Source organism: Stomoxys calcitrans, chromosome 2, assembly GCF_963082655.1.
Source record: "Stomoxys calcitrans chromosome 2, idStoCalc2.1, whole genome shotgun sequence".
In the NCBI taxonomy this organism is placed as follows: Eukaryota; Metazoa; Arthropoda; class Insecta; order Diptera; family Muscidae; genus Stomoxys; species Stomoxys calcitrans.
The window spans coordinates 210,217,117-210,233,044 of record NC_081553.1 but is presented as its reverse complement, the minus strand read 5'-3'; the positions used below and the strand labels follow the sequence as shown (position 1 = coordinate 210,233,044).

The 15,928-nt window shown below is 36.9% G+C and overlaps 2 protein-coding genes across 7 annotated transcripts in view; both read right to left on the bottom strand.

The window, feature by feature from the left end:
- The window catches only part of LOC106087209 (ras-related protein Rab-11A), a 31,585-nt gene extending 30,856 nt beyond the window's left edge, over positions 1-729 (bottom strand). For 3 of the 6 annotated variants that reach the window (XM_013252177.2, XM_013252179.2, XM_013252181.2), the window contains exon 1: positions 489-616. The gene's annotated coding sequence lies outside the window, so the exon portion shown is untranslated. The other 3 variants (XM_013252180.2, XM_013252176.2, XM_013252178.2) reach the window with 3 other exon arrangements.
- A 2,012-nt stretch (positions 730-2,741) lies between these two features.
- LOC106087197 (major facilitator superfamily domain-containing protein 10) lies at positions 2,742-15,922 on the bottom strand. Its single transcript, XM_013252161.2, has 6 exons — positions 15,347-15,922; positions 14,927-15,268; positions 9,845-9,918; positions 4,619-4,794; positions 4,384-4,551; positions 2,742-3,144 (listed from the first exon to the last, which is right to left on the bottom strand). The coding sequence occupies exons 1-6, from the start codon at positions 15,779-15,781 to the stop codon at positions 2,912-2,914; spliced, it is 1,428 nt and encodes a 475-aa protein (XP_013107615.2). The 5' UTR covers positions 15,782-15,922; the 3' UTR covers positions 2,742-2,911.
- Positions 15,923-15,928: the final 6 nt, after the last annotated feature.

Genomic DNA, 15,928 nt, shown 5'->3' with positions numbered 1-15,928 from the left:
CCAAATCACAACTCGCACACCAACACCATCATCATCGACATCATTTTTTTTTCTTCTTTTTTTTTTATTGTGTAGCAGCCCAACAAAGGGAAATACACACAGAAGTGAAGCCAACGACTACGATGTTTGTTGGTTATGGATTGGGATTTGTATAGCGTAGTTTTTTTTCTGTACAAAAATTACAAGTGCAGCAGCCCCAAATTAAAAAAAAATTAACAGTAACACCGTACAACGAACGACAATGGGCGAGCGAACGATGAAGTCAATGATTAACATAAACGACAACCATCATCATCACAATCAAATTCGTAAAAGAATCGAAAGAGAAGAGAGAAAAATTTTCTATGTTAATTTCTTTTTGTTATAAAAAAAACCAAACCACTGTGGACTAATATGTGAACAGAATGACGGGGCGGTTGCTTTTCTCCTTTGTAATCACTTTCTTTTGCAAAAAATGGACGTCTTTGTTTTTTCTTATTTTTCACCACCTGATTACACTTCTCTCAATTTGTATGAGTTGTTTTTAACCAAAAGTACAGGAATTATAGCTAACAGGGTTCTTTTAATTGAAAATTAAATAACTATGGCCCATTCTTCAGGGCTTTATGGTTTTTTTTTAAAGAATTAATCACCTTTTTGCGACTTGACTTTTCGCGACGACGAGACACCAGAAAAACGACGACGAGTTCACAGGGATCTATAAATCGAATTTCAACTAATCGATAAATCGACTTTTAATGCAAAAAAATCGACGTGTGTTATTAGCCTTTACGCTGCGTTTACACAGCACATCATGTTGTCTGAAAATAAATGCGTACTCGTCACTGTACAACCTACCATAAGTCATGGTTTAACATCACTCATTTTGATTTGTTCTTTGATTGGCGTCGCTGACGATAAATAAGTATAGATAACCTAGCCTCTTTTATTTATTTCTAACCTTTGCACTTGGTGGCTCTTTAAAAAGTCGTTTGGTATATCTATAGTTCATTTATTGTATGCAATTGGTGTCAATCGTTTAAACAGAAATGTGTATTGATTACCTAATAGATGTTAAATAAGAAGGTATGTGCCGAATAAATTAAAGAAATAGAACACAAGTAAAATAAAATATAAAATAAAATCAATGTATGAATCCATGCAAAGTTTATGTGTCAACTCCGCATTTACACTGCTCGTTAAATTCGGATTTAAGGCTCTCGTCAGCTGATTTTATAAAGGGTAAACAGATGATTGAGTCGGATTTAAAGAGCAGTGTAAACGGGGTTTAAAATTTAAAGTAAATTTTCCTTGTTGCAAAGCACGTTTTGCGACTTTATAACCTCAAGATCCTCTATATAATTGAACACGGCTCTAGACAATATATACCCTAATTTATTTGTTTCAAACAGTTTAAATTATTTTGACCACTTTGGAGAAAAGTACTAAAAGCAAAAACTTACTAAAAAGAAACTTACTACTTCAAATTTACATCAAACGCACGAGCAGGTGAAGTGAAATTTCGAACTGAAATATATGTGAACCTGTACCACTTATTCCATTGAGAATTTTGAACAGTTAATCATAATAGAGGGCACTGCATTTGCCATCAGCTTGTCTCTTTTGCAGCCCTTTATGATATCCGAGGGCAAGAAGTGTTCAGTGTTTTTAGAAATGCATTTGGCACATTTCAGTCCAAAATTTCCTTTGTCTCCCTTCTCTCTTCTGGAGAAGAATGGACCATCCAATTTTAGACAAATTCTACATTTCCGCCTTTTTTTCTTTTTCAAATAATTAAAAAACTAGTTTTATTTTTAATAAGTACGCTTTTTATTTTTGTTTATTGGTTGCACTCATTGAAAGAGTTTGACGTTTTAGTGGAATTTGGATACAACTCTAGAATTGGAAAAAATCTACCATCTGGGCAAGTGAGCCAACCTTCTTAATTCAACCATGATAAGACTTGTCCAATGAACGTCATATACGAATAGAGAGCGCTCTAAAGGTCAAAACAGAATGAGCGTTGAGCTTTGTTTATGAGCGTCGCATTGCAAAAATGCAACTCTGTACGGAAAAGTTAAACAATTTTCAACTTTGACGCTTGAATGCGAGCATCAGTTTGTACTGCCATACGTAAAAAATTGTTTAATTTTGCGAGTTGATTTATTGACATTTGTTTGCAGAGTTGCATTTTGCAACGTGATGCTCCTCAACGCGCTCATCATGTTTAGGCCTTAGTCGGCATCAAGGCGGATTTAAAAAGGTGGTCTCATGAAAATAGTAATGTAATTAATCAAAATTTTTTTCTAATTGATTTTCTTTCATTTTTTTGTCATTCGATTCCTTCGCCAATTCATTGAAAACAGCTGATTTTATAAAGCGAAAACAGCTGATTTCATTGAATTGGCGAATGAATCGAGTGACAAAAAGGAAAAGGTGTTAGTGGTCTAGGCGGAAAGTTATTTCAATCATTATTTAATTGAATTGAAAACTTTTTTAGACTTCACTTGTATATATATAAATACTCTATATATAAATACTTTCTATATAGAGAAGATAAAACTCCCCCATAACAGTCTTTCGACTGCCTTTTCAAATTTCTAGACGCAATTCTAGTCTTATTTATGATCAAAATATGCATATTAATGGCATAACGGCTTCTTTAAACACAAACCTTAAACTCATGTTGGACTTACACTTTTCAAAACAACATCGAAAAGTCAGATAACTTAAATAGAATTACAACGGTTTAAAATCTTGGATCTGTATAAAAATAATTTTTGTATTTTCTACTTTTTTTAAAAAAAGGGACATTGTAAATATACGAGTATGTGGTAAGTACATGATACAACATGAAAAATATTTGTATATAATACATAATGATTTTTAAAATGTATTTAAATAATACATTGGGAAATAAATAAATAAATAATTAAGCAAGTTGAGTTTTTTGCAACACATACGACGGAATCAATAACAAAAGGCCGCCAATAACGTAGGTCATTTTTGAACCTATGCACCAGAATGCTATTGATCCAACCACGGGACCAACAGCGCGTGCTAAAGCACCCAATGATCTGAAAATGCCCAAAACTGAACCCTTCTGGTCATCGTTGCCGTATTTTGAGACCAGTGTCGTAAGGCAAGTAACGGTAAAGGCGGTTGCTTGATAAGAAGAAAATGAATTTATTATTAAAAATTTCATTTGTTGAAAATGTATGTTAGGGCGGATCGATTTTTTTTTCTTTTAAGTCGCATAGCAAAAAACTACATCAAATTCTAAGAAACTTATCCGAAGAAACCCAAGGCGGATTTAAAAATGTGGTCTCATGCGAACAGCTGTTAACAGCCGGCTAGGTTTGATGGTATTAAGATGTCAGACTTCTGTTTGCATGCTCTTTGTTGTCATTTTTTTCTCGCATATTTTCTGCTCATGTACGCACACCTATACACACTCGCGCACAAATTTTTTTGTTTTGGCTAAACGTTGATCAGCTTGATGGCAAGAAGAGGGATGGCACCATATGATTTGTGGTTGTAAAGGGTGATTTTTTTGAGGTTAGGATTTTCATGCATTAGTATTTGATAGATCACGTGGGATTTCAGACATGGTGTCAAAGAGAAAGATGCTCAGTATGCTTTGACATTTCATCATGAATAGACTTACTAACGAGCAACGCTTGCAAATCATTGAATTTTATTACCAAAATCAGTGTTCGGTTCGAAATGTGTTCATTTACCGTTCAGCGATGAGGCTCATTTCTGGTTGAATGGCTACGTAAATAAGCAAAATTGCCGCATTTGGAGTGAAGACCAACCAGAAGCCGTTCAAGAACTGCCCATGCATCCCGAAAAATGCACTGTTTGGTGTGGTTTGTACGCTGGTGGAATCATTGGACCGTATTTTTTCAAAGATGCTGTTGGACGCAACGTTACGTTGAATGAACACATTTCGAACCGAACACTGATTTTGGTAATAAAATTCAATGATTTGCAAGCGTTGCTCGTTAGTAAGTCTATTCATGATGAAATGTCAAAGCATACTGAGCATCTTTCTCTTTGACACCATGTCTGAAATCCCACGTGATCTGTCAAATACTAATGCATGAAAATCCTAACCTCAAAAAAATCACCCTTTAGTACAAAAGGGACCACCCTTAATTGTTTCGCCTCCTGAAAATGTATATGCCCACCTTTGCCAAAAAAAAACAAAAAATGCTAGAAATAAAAGCTTTTTCGTAGTCGAGAGGCGCGGACTAGGATTTCATTTTAGATCCATGGTTTCTTCGGAGAATTGTCTCAGAATTTAATGTAGATTACTTTTTTTCATACGATTTCTAACCTTTTCCCAGCCATACAAATCAACTCGCCCTAATGTATGTATATAAAACGATATAAACTTACAGATGGCATACAGAATCATGCCCATATATAGCAAACATGAACAATGCGCTACGCCCACCAACATAAATGCAGGAACCAATATATACAAACTCAAGACAGCATAATTCTTAATATCTTTTTCCGGAAGACGTCTCACAACAGAGCCCTGTAGTAAGGTCATTACAATTCCTAGAGAATAAGAAACGTGTATTCATGGGCTTCCTACTTATTATTGCTGCTGCTTTGATCAACTTACCGGTTGTTAAAAACATTTTTGCCTGATCCATTGAAGTATAACCAAATTTATGGTACATTAAAAATGTTACAGTAAATTCCAAACCGGAATATAGAAATAAGTAGATAAAGTAGATGAGTCCAATAGTTTGCAAAGATTTGATTTCCTTTTGGGGAACATTTTTGATGGTAGCAAATCTACAAAAAAAAAAAAAAAAAATAAAATAATAAAATAAAAATTTCCGTTATAAAAAATATAAAGCCATATATCAATCTAATCTGTGCCTATATGCCGACAGACGGCAAAGACGAAAGCAATGTCATGGGAGCCGGTTGTGTGAACCGGATTGACCCGATGAAGTCCTTTATCGGCAAGGGCTGCCCCCTCAGTTCACACACTGCTACAACAACAACAAGGACGAAAAGACCAAGGATAGATTTTACAAGTGACTAAAGAGAACATATGAATGCTGCCCCGTACATGACATTTAAATCGTGTTAAGTGTCATTCATGCGTAGAATGGAAGAAACGTCAACACAATTTTGCCATTCCCCAAAGCTACTTCGCTTAGTTGATCGTACGGGTTACACTGCCACTCATACAAACACAATTTAGTCTTTTAAACTGTATTAGTGTGCTCATAAAAGCTTTAATGTCATGATGGGATAGAACAATATAAAGATCAAAAAGTGAGAAACTAAATTGATTACGTTGTGGTATATGGAAGCCATTCAAACAGCGTGCTAAACGTACGATAGATTCGAATCCCTCCCTTTCTGTATCCTATTCAAAGCAAAGGGCAATTTTAGTACACTTTCGCTTAGGAAAGGTAGTTTTAGTATCCTATCCCTAAAGAAAAGGTAGTTTTAGTATCCTATCCTTAAGGAAAGGATAGTTATAGTAACCTTTCCCTAACGAAAGGGTAGTTTTAGTACCATTTCCCTGAGGAAGCGGTAGTACTTTAGGTACTTTAGTATCATTTCCCAAGGAAAGGGTAGTTTCAGTATCCTTTGCTTAAGGAAAGAATAGCTTAAGCGTCCTTTGCAAATGCAAATTTTGCCCATCAACATTCCACCAAGGAACAGGGGCAAACTTCTCACATATCAATGAGTGCAGTCCGATTCAAGTTTAAGCTCAATGATAACGGGCCTCCTTTTTTATATCCGAGTTCGAACGGCGTGCCGCAGTGCGAACATCATTGGAAAGGAGTTTAACATGGCATTGTACCTCACAAATGTTGCCAGCATTAGGAGAGGAAAATGTGGACATGCTAACCTCTGCGCAACGGTGTCCTCCTTAAGCATCATTTACCTGAGAAAAAGATAGTTTTAGTATCCTTTCCCTAAAGAAAGGGCATTTTTAGTACCCATTTCCTTAAAAAAGTATAGTTTCAGTTCCCTTTCCCTAAGGAAATGTTAGTTTTGGTACTCTTTCCCAAAGGAAAACGTAGTTTCGGTACCCTTTCTCAAAGCAAAGGGTAACCTTTTTAGTACCCTTTCCCCCAAGGAGTGTAGTTTTAGTACCCTTTGATCAAGGAAAGGGCAGTTTAAGTACCCTTTCCCCATGGAATGTGTAGTTTTAGTACCCTCTCTCCAAGCAAAGTGTAGTTTAAGCACAATTTCACTAAGAAAAGGGTAGTTTTAGTACTCTTTCCCCAAGGAAAGGGTAGTTTAAGAATCTTTTACCTACGGAAAGGGTAGTTTCAGTACAATTTCCCAAGGAAATTGTAGTTTTACTAAAATTTTCCAAGAAAAGGGTAGTATTAGCACCCATTACCTAATGAAAGGATAGTTTTAGTATCCCTAAGGGTACGGTAGTTTTAGTACCCTTTCTCTAAGGAAGTGGTAGTTTTAGTACCATTTCCAAAAGGAAGGAGTGGTTTTAGTACCCTTTCCCTTAGGAAGTGGTAGTTTTAGTGCCCTTTTCCTAAAGAAAAGGTAGTTTTAGTACCCATTACCCAAGGAAAGGGTAATTTTAGTACCCTTTTCCCCAAGGAAAGTGTAGTTTAATATTATTATTTCCAAAACGATGGAGTGGTTCTAGTAACCTTTCCCTTAGGAAGAAGTAGTTTTAGTACCCTTTCCCCAAGGAAGGAGTAGTTTTAAGGAAGACATAATTTTAAAACCCTTTCCCTAAAAAAGGGGTAGTTTTAGTTCCCATTCTCTATGATAGGGGTAGTTTTAGATCCCTTTCCCTAAGATTAGTATCTTTTACCTAAGGAAGGGTTTAATTTTGGTACGTTTTCCCTAAGGAAGGATTAGTTTTAATACCAAGGTGTTTAGTTTTAGTACCCTTTACCCAAGGAAAGGGAAAATTTAGTAACCTTTTCCCAAGGAATGTGTTGCTTTAGTACCCTTTTCCCAAGGAATTGATAATTTTAGTACCATTTCCCAACGAAAGGGTAGTATTAGTACCCTTTACTTAAGGCAAGGATAGTTTTAGAATCCCTAAGGAAGGGGTAGTTTTGGTACCCTTTCCCTAAGAAAGGGACTGTTTTAGAACTCTTTCCTTAAGGAAGGGGTAGTTTTGGCAACCTTTCCATAAGGAAGGGGTAGTTTTTGTACCCTTTCTCTAAGTAAGGGGAAGTTTCGGTACCATTTCCCTAAGGAATTGGTAGTTTTAGTACCCTTTCCCTAAGGAAGGGGTAGTTTAAGTACCCTTCCCCTAAGAAAAGGGTAGTTTTAGTATCTGTCCCCTTAGGAAGAGGTAGTGTTAGTAGCCTTTCCCTAAGGAAGGAGTAGTTTTACTACACTTTCCCTAAGGAAGGGGTAGTTTTAGTAGCCTTTCCCTAAGAAAGGGGTTGTTTTAGTACCCTTTCCCCAAGGAAAGAGTAATTTTAGTATCCTTTACCTAATGAAATGTTAGTGTTAATACCATTTCTCGAAAGAAAGAGTACTTTTAGTACACTTTACCCAAGGAAAGTAAAGTTTTAGTACCCTTTTCCCGAAAAAAGAGTAGTTTTAGTACCCTTTCCCTAAGGAAAGGGTTGTTTTAGTACTCTCTCCCCAATGAAAGAGTAGTTTTAGCAGCCTTTACCTAAGGAAACTATAGATTTAATACCATTTCCTTAAAGAAAGAGTAGGTTTATTACCCTTTTCCCAAGGAAAGGAAAGGAGAGTTTATGTACCCTTTTCCTAAGGAAAGAGTAGTTTTAGTACCCTTTCTCCAAGAAAAGAGTAGTTTTAGTATCATTTACCTATGGAACGGATAGTTTTAGTATCCTTTACCTATGGAAAGGATAGTTTTAGTATCCTTTACCTATGGAAAGGATAATTTTAGTGTCCTTTACCTGTGGAAAGGATAGTTTTATTATACTTTGCTTAATGATAGGATAGTTTTAGTATACTTTACTTAATGAAAGGGTAGTTTAAGTATCCTTTCCCTAAGGAAATTATAGTTTTAGTACCCTTTCCCCAGGAAAGTGTAGTTGAAGTATCCTTTATCCAAGGAAATAAGAGTTTTAATACCATTCCCCCAAACAAAGGGTAGTTTTATTACCCTTTCCCCAAGGAAAGAGTAGTTTTAGTAGCCTTTACCCAGAAAAGAGTAGTTTTAGTGTCCTTTACCTTAGAAAATGATAGTTTTAGTATCCTTTACATAAGGAATGGTTAGTTTTAGTATCCTTTCCCAAAGAAAAGGATAATTTTAGTATCCTTTACCGAAGGCACGAATATTTTCGGAATCCTTTACCTAAAAAAGGATAATTTTAGTATCCTTCACCTACGGAAAGGATAGTTTTATTATCCTTTATCTAAGGAAAGGATAATTTTAGTAGCCTTTACCTATGGAAAGGATAGTTTTGGTATCCTTTACTTAAGGAAAGGATAGTTTTAGTATCCTTTTATTAAGGAAATGATAGTTTTAGTATTCTTTACCTAAGGAAACTATATACTCTATATCCTTTACCTAAGGATACTAAAGTTTTAGTATCATATATCTAAGGAAATATATTAGAAAAAAGAAAAGATTTGAAGAAATCTGATACCATATATTGAAATATTCCTTTCTTTTACCTAAGATAAGGATGGTTTTAGTATCCTTTTCCTAAGGAAACTATATGTTAGAAATTGGAGAAGGAGTTCGGCTGGTGGAACACATTTGCTGTCATAGATAATTAGAATGAAGTAAAATTTTGAAGAAAGGGTAGTTTTAGTTTTCTTTGCATACGAAGAATAGTTTTAGTATTCTTTACCTTAGGAAAGGTTAGATTTAGTATCCTAATTAAAGGGTAGTTTTAGTATCATTTACCTAAAGAAGGGATAGTTTTAGCATCCTTTCCCTAAGGAAAGGATAGTTTTAGTACCCTGAACCAAAGGAAAGGAGAGTTTTAGTATCCATGACCTAAGGAAACTATATGTCAGAAATTGGACAATGAGTTCGGCTTGTGGAACAAAAGTTATAGTCAATGGCCTTGCTCTTCCGACCTACAATTATCACAAAATTCTTGGTATATTGATAATCGGTGATCTATTCCTGGTTAAGTTTGTCTGGTCTTTTGGTAAACTTTCTAAAAATAATGCAGCTCTTTATGATTAATGGCCAGCATCATTACTGGTGATAAGACTTGTGAAGGAAAAGTTTGACGCATTCAAATGCATATGACTATGACAAAATGTACATTATAATCTCTAATAGAATTATAATTAACTCTATGCCTTACTCAAATAAAACTAATTTCATTGAATATTTTTTTTATCCAAACTATGAATTTAAATTACATTTGACTAAATTAATATTTATCGGCATTTGAGTTGATTTTATTTTTCGTTGGTGGTCAGATAAGATAAAACAATGCCTCAAATAGTAGATGGGCATGACTTAAATCATTGTGAAAACGTGCTACAGTTCAGTGAAAAAAAATCTATGATAATTGGTATTAATAAAAATGATGACGAGTTTTCTAGTCGCATAATAAACAAAAAATGAGTCTAGTGTTACGGTTGAGAAAGTTTTTTCTTTGATACATGCACATGCAATGGATGTTTATTACACATCAGCGCCATAAAATATTATGTTTTAATTTCTTTGTCGGCATAACAGTAAATAAACTAGGAAAAACCTATCAATTATTTAAAAAAATTTAATTTAACTATTTATTTATTTAATTTTACGGATTTGTCATCCATAATCGACCACAAAATTCTATAGTTGCTAGAAGAATTGCTTAATTGGTCAATTGTTCTTAGTAGGGCCTTGTTCTGATCTTTCTAAAATAAAATAACTTTATAAATATTTTACTTAACTTACCTAAAAATGGAGGAGACATTTATCAATTGCCAAGCATACGTCATAGAAGATGATATTTCCTTAACACGCTTCTCCTAAAAGTAAATTTTTTAATTGGAAAATATGTTTAAAATGGTTAACAAATAAGTAAAAAGGCGTTAAGTTGGGCCGGGCCAAACTTTGGATACCCACCACCTCGGGTTTATATATGTAAAATGCATACCTTATGCCCCAAAGCAGCTTTATCGAAATATATTTCGATTTGGACCAAATACAAGTCATTGTTCAATTGTGTATAACAAGATATTGGTCTTTTTGTCAGCCATATCTAAAACTAAACCGATCTGACCCATATACGACACGGATGTCGAAAAGCCTAACATAAGCCACTCTGTCAAATTCCAGTGAAATCGGATTATAAATGCGCCTTTTATGGGGCCAAGACTTTAAATCGAGATATCGGTCTATATAGCAGCTGTATCCAAATCTGGACCGATTTGGGTCAAGTTGCAGAAAAATGTCGAAGAGACCAACACAACTTACTGTCCCAAATTTCGGCGTTTTATGGGCCCAATACCTTAAATCGAGAGATCGGTTTATATGGCAGCTATGTGCAAATCTGGACCGATCTGTGCCATATTGCAGAAAGATTTCGAGGGGCCTAACTCAACTCACTGTCCCAAATTTCGGAGAAATCGAACAATAAATGCGCCTTCTATGGGCCCAAGACCTTAAATCGAGAGATCGGTCTATATTGCAGCTATATGCAAATCTGGACCGGTCTGGGCCAAATTGCAGAAAGATGTCGAGGGGCCTAACTTAACTCACGATCCCAAATTTCGCCGAAATCGGACAATATATACGCCTTTTATGGACCCAAAACCTTAAATCGAGAGATCGGTCTATATATGGCAGCTATATACAAATCTGAACCGGTCTCGACCAAATTGAAGAAGGATGCCGAAAGGCCTAACACAACTCAGTGTTTCAAATTTTGGCCAAATCAGACAATAAATGCAACTTTTATGGGCCCAGGCCTTAAATCGTGATATCGGTCTATATGGCAGCTATATCCAAATCGGGACCTATCTGGACCAAATTGCATAGGCATGTCGACTGGCCTAACACAACTCACTGTGCCAAATTTCAGTCAAATCGGTTAATTAATGTGGTTTTTATAGGCCTAAGACCCAAAATCGGCGGATCGGTCTATATGGGGACTATATCAAGATATAGTTCGATATAGCTCATCTTCGAACTTAACGTGTTTATGGACATAAAAAGGATCTGTGCAAAGTTTCAGCTCAATATTTCTATTTTTTAAGACTGCAACGTGATTTCAACAGACAGACGGACCGACCCCCATCCTTCGGTGGTGGGCAAAAAAAAAGGTATGCAATTCAATGCAAAAATGGAAATTTCTATAACAAATTTTATCGTTGGCAACTCAACTGACGTTGGGTTGCAATCCATAATCGGCCTACAAATTTACAGCAAACAGAAATAAAAGAAAGATACACATGTTGGAAGCCAAGACTGCCGAAACCCTATATACGTGCATAACGCCATAGTTTCCTTCACGGGAAAGGAAATAATGCCACTGAGAGCAGAATTCTGCTTGCGGCATATTCTTAGATTATTCTCATTTATCTACGTTCACAAGAGCTACCAACCAGTCTTTGTTCGAAGTTTAAATTCTTTATCTATATAATTTATTTATGGAAGTATTCCATCGGGTCAATCCGGTACGCACAACCGGCTGCCATGGTTTTTTTTTTTTGTTTTTGCGTTTGTGTGTGTGCGTCCGAACAAAATCAAAAATTTGATATGAAATAAATTTGTATCCATAAAAAACTGGATTACCCATCATGTGGTTTAATTAGAAAAAAGTTGCTTATATTCATTGAAAGTAAGTGAACTGTGGGTTCATTACCTTATAAGCAATTTTTCTAAAATGGTCCAAGTTATTTGGGCAAATTATTGGTTCGTTGACCCTTTTTTAGTATAAAAAGAGCATGCTCCTATTACACGATCAGACATGTCATATGAGCTGTAACTTTCTAAGAATAAGACTTGTCCTATGGACATCATATACAAATGGAGCGCTCTCCAATTGGCATGTATTCTCATATATATTATACTTTTATTCCATAGACATGTGTCTACATGTACAGCTGCGGTCAAAAAAATAGCAGCGCAGAATGATAAAGCAATTTAATATAAAAAATTAGCATTTTTCTTTTAAAGTATTTAATATTCTTTCATAGTCTTATAGGCATAATATGACACTCTAATTTTTCACGTGTATGCAATAGAGTCCAAAAATGTGTTTATTTCTCAATAAAGGGCAGTCAAAATAATAGCAGTGATAATTAAAATTCTACAAATCTAGCATCTACTAGCATCTATGATATTTACGATGCTATATAAAGGACCAACACCTTACTAAGGAAAACGTGTCCGAACTATTGCATTTGATCTCCCATTGTTTACCGCCTTAGTGATATATCGAGGATTATTATTAATCATGTATGATTCCAAGTACTAGAAAATCAAAATTGAAATTCAAAAGTCCTAAATTCTCTAATTTTCAAGACCAAGTTTCGATATGCATAATTGTGCTGGCTGTAGTATGCACCTTTATACTCACAACATAATCTGGTTAAAATATACATACCGAGGCATAAGGAGGGACGTTTTGTTCGGGTTCCCTACAATATCTAAGTGGATTTTACCATTTCTATCCGTCTGTCCTTCCATTTGTCCGCCCATCCGTCCATACGTCCGTCCATCCATTCATCCGTCCGTCCTTCCCACCATACGTCCGTCCATAAGTCCATCCGTCTTTTCGTCTGTCCTACTATTTGTCCGTCCGTTCATCTGTCCGTTTCTTTTTCTATCTGTCCATACGTTTTTATATCTGTCCTTCCGTCCGTCTTACCTTTGAACAAGTTAAGCTATACCCTTGAACATTTTGCGCAAATTCTTCTTATAACTATTGTTCGGTTGAGACTGTGAATAGGCCAGATAAGTCCAGTTTGTACATAGCTCCCATATAAACTATTCACCTGATTGGAATTCTTGGTGTTTTACTAACTTCCGTACACCATTTGTAACTCATTGAAATATTGATTAGAGACCCTCAAAAGTATATCGTCTTGGTATTCTGATCGTCGATTTAGTCGTTACAGCAATGTTCGTCAGTCTTTTCGTCCGTCGTTATGTCTGTCCATCTGTCTCTACGTCTGTATTTCTATCTGTCAGTCTTTCTGAATGTCTGTGCGTTCATCCTCCCGTCCGTCCTATCGTCCGTCCTACCGTCCGTCCTACCATCCGTCCTATCGTCCGTCCTAACGTCCGTCCTATTGTCCGTCCTACCGTCCGTCCTATCGTCCGTCCTACCGTCCGTCCTATCGTCCGTCCTATCGTCCGTCCTATCGTCCGTCCTATCGTCCGTCCTATCGTCCGTCCTACCGTCCGTCCTACCGTCCGTCCTACCGTCCGTCCTATCGTCCGTCCTATTGTCCGTCCTACCGTCCGTCCTATCGTCCGTCCTACCGTCCGTCCTATCGTCCGTCCTACCGTCCGTCCTATCGTCCGTCCTACCGTCCGTCCTATCGTCCGTCCTATCGTCCGTCCTACCGTCCGTCCTACCGTCCGTCCTATCGTCCGTCCTACCGTCCGTCCTACCGTCCGTCCTACCGTCCGTCCTACCGTCCGTCCTACCGTCCGTCCTATCGTCCGTCCTACCGTCCGTCCTATCGTCCGTCCTACCAACCGTCCTATCGTCCGTCCTACCCTCCGTCCTATCGTCCGTCCTATCGTCCGTCCTACCGTCCGTCCTATCGTCCGTCCTACCGTCCGTCCTATCGTCCGTCCTATCGTCCGTCCTATCGTCCGTCCTACCGTCCGTCCTATCGTCCGTCCTACCGTCCGTCCTATCGTCCGTCCTACCGTCCGTCCTACCGTCTCCACTCATACTTCTTATGAGTGGAGACATGTCCGCCTATAATACTAAACGCCTTTGTTCGAATTCTGGCGAGAACATCAGAATACATTTTTCAGTGCTTATTATCCCCTTCTAATACTGACGACATTTGTGAGGTACTATGCCATACATAGAAGCCATGTAAAAACGTATCTCCAAAGAGGTGTCGCACTGCTGCACTCCGTTTGAATTCGGTTATTAAAAGAAGGTCTCTTATCATTGACCTAAGAACTTGAATCGGACAGCATTCATTGACATGTGAGAAGATTGCTCCTGTTTTTTAATGGAATATTCATGAGAAAATTTGCATTTTATTTCCTCCTTATTGGTGTAGGTCATAGAAGGCCAACATGGCACAGAGGTTACTATGTCCGCCTATGATGCCGAATGCCTAGGTTAAATCCCTGCGTGAACCAATGTCAGAATCATGAAAGAATGCATGATTAAATTAATTTCATTATCTATTGAAATGTAACCAAGATATAATTAAATTTCAGTTAGATTAAGTTTTACTCGTAGTCTTTGTAAAGTGTAATCTATAGTTCTCAAAGTTAAACTAATAAGGCGAATTTCTATCTCAGACCAATCAGACTCTCTACAGAAATAGAACAGCCTTTGATGGCACACTTTATGTTATTGTGGGACATGTTAGCATTAGGAGTTTTTTTAAGTAGATTTTTTTGTTAAACTTTCTCTTTGTTTCTTTATATATCATTATTTAACACCTTTAATCTCGCATCTTGAAGGGTAAAAAATATTTTAGCGACCACTGCATCTAATATGTGGCTATTAAATTAATAAAATCGTAACGACTTTATATTACCAAAAAATGTAGCTTATCCTAAATTTTCATGAATGCCGTAACTACAGATATAAATCGTAATAACTCAATGATATAAAATTTAAAACTTTCCTCTTAAACATGAGAATTTGTTGTCACACCTGTCTAACGATTCATTAATAATAGAAGGACAATTTGTTCTGCTTTTACAAGAAATGTCATTTCCAATTTGTTTATTTGGCAACACTGTGCCGCGCAATGGTGATAAATTTAAATGGTCGACATTTTTATTTTCGTCTTAAGCTATATGACATTTATGATTGTATTTACTTACCTTTGGCAAAGTCTCCTTTAAACAAAATACCAGTACTAAAAGATCACCCATGGCCAGGCCAAATGCAAGCAGAGATGGCAATACAAACCAAGGTCCAGCCGATTTGTTTGAAAATATGGCAAACAAGGCTCCAATCATGGGGCCAACTATGAATCCCAATGAAAATGCCACTCCAACAAGAGCCATGCCTCGTCCTCTAGTCTTCCCACTGGAAACATCTGTGATGATGGACATGCACAAGGAAATATTGCCCTTGCTTAGACCTCCAACAAAACGTGCCAAAACGAAAACCGCAAAATTGCGTGAAAAAGCCCACAGTAAATAAGACAAGGCAATACCGGTCTGGAAGACATTATCAATAGCGAGAAAAAAATTTTATCAGCTATGTGAATGTACCCAAAAATAACCTCATTTACTTACCGCACACGTTAGGATAACCGGTTTGCGACCATAGTAATCCGAAAGCCCTCCCACAATCGGACTAGCAACGAATTGCAAAAAGCTGAACATGGACCCCAGAAGACCTCCAAATAAAACAGAATTAAAACGGTCCGGAGCACCCACCAATTCTTGGAACCATTTGATGCGCTCCGTCAGCACTGCATACAGTCCTGAACTATCATTGTTCTTAAAGTATTCCAGTAAAGAAGGCAGCAATGGCAGAATAATGGTAAATGCCAACAAGTCAAATAGAAGCGATATGAAAATAACATAGACCATGGGATTTGTACGCTCCTGGTCCTTATTGGACAATGTTTTTATGCTGTCGCCCACCCCATTTGGGGTGTTGTTCTTCGATGATGCATCGGCATCATTTTCAATCACATTGTTGTTATTAGAGCGACGTTTATACATTTCCGTTTGCGTTTGTGATTTTCCCCCAAGAACTAGCGAACTAACGACGTCGGCGAATGTATGTGATGTACTTGAAACCGCTTAGTGCTTAGTACGTGCTATTTACTTGGTCTCCGAAAGATTTCTGTTTAAAGCATTGTATTTCTT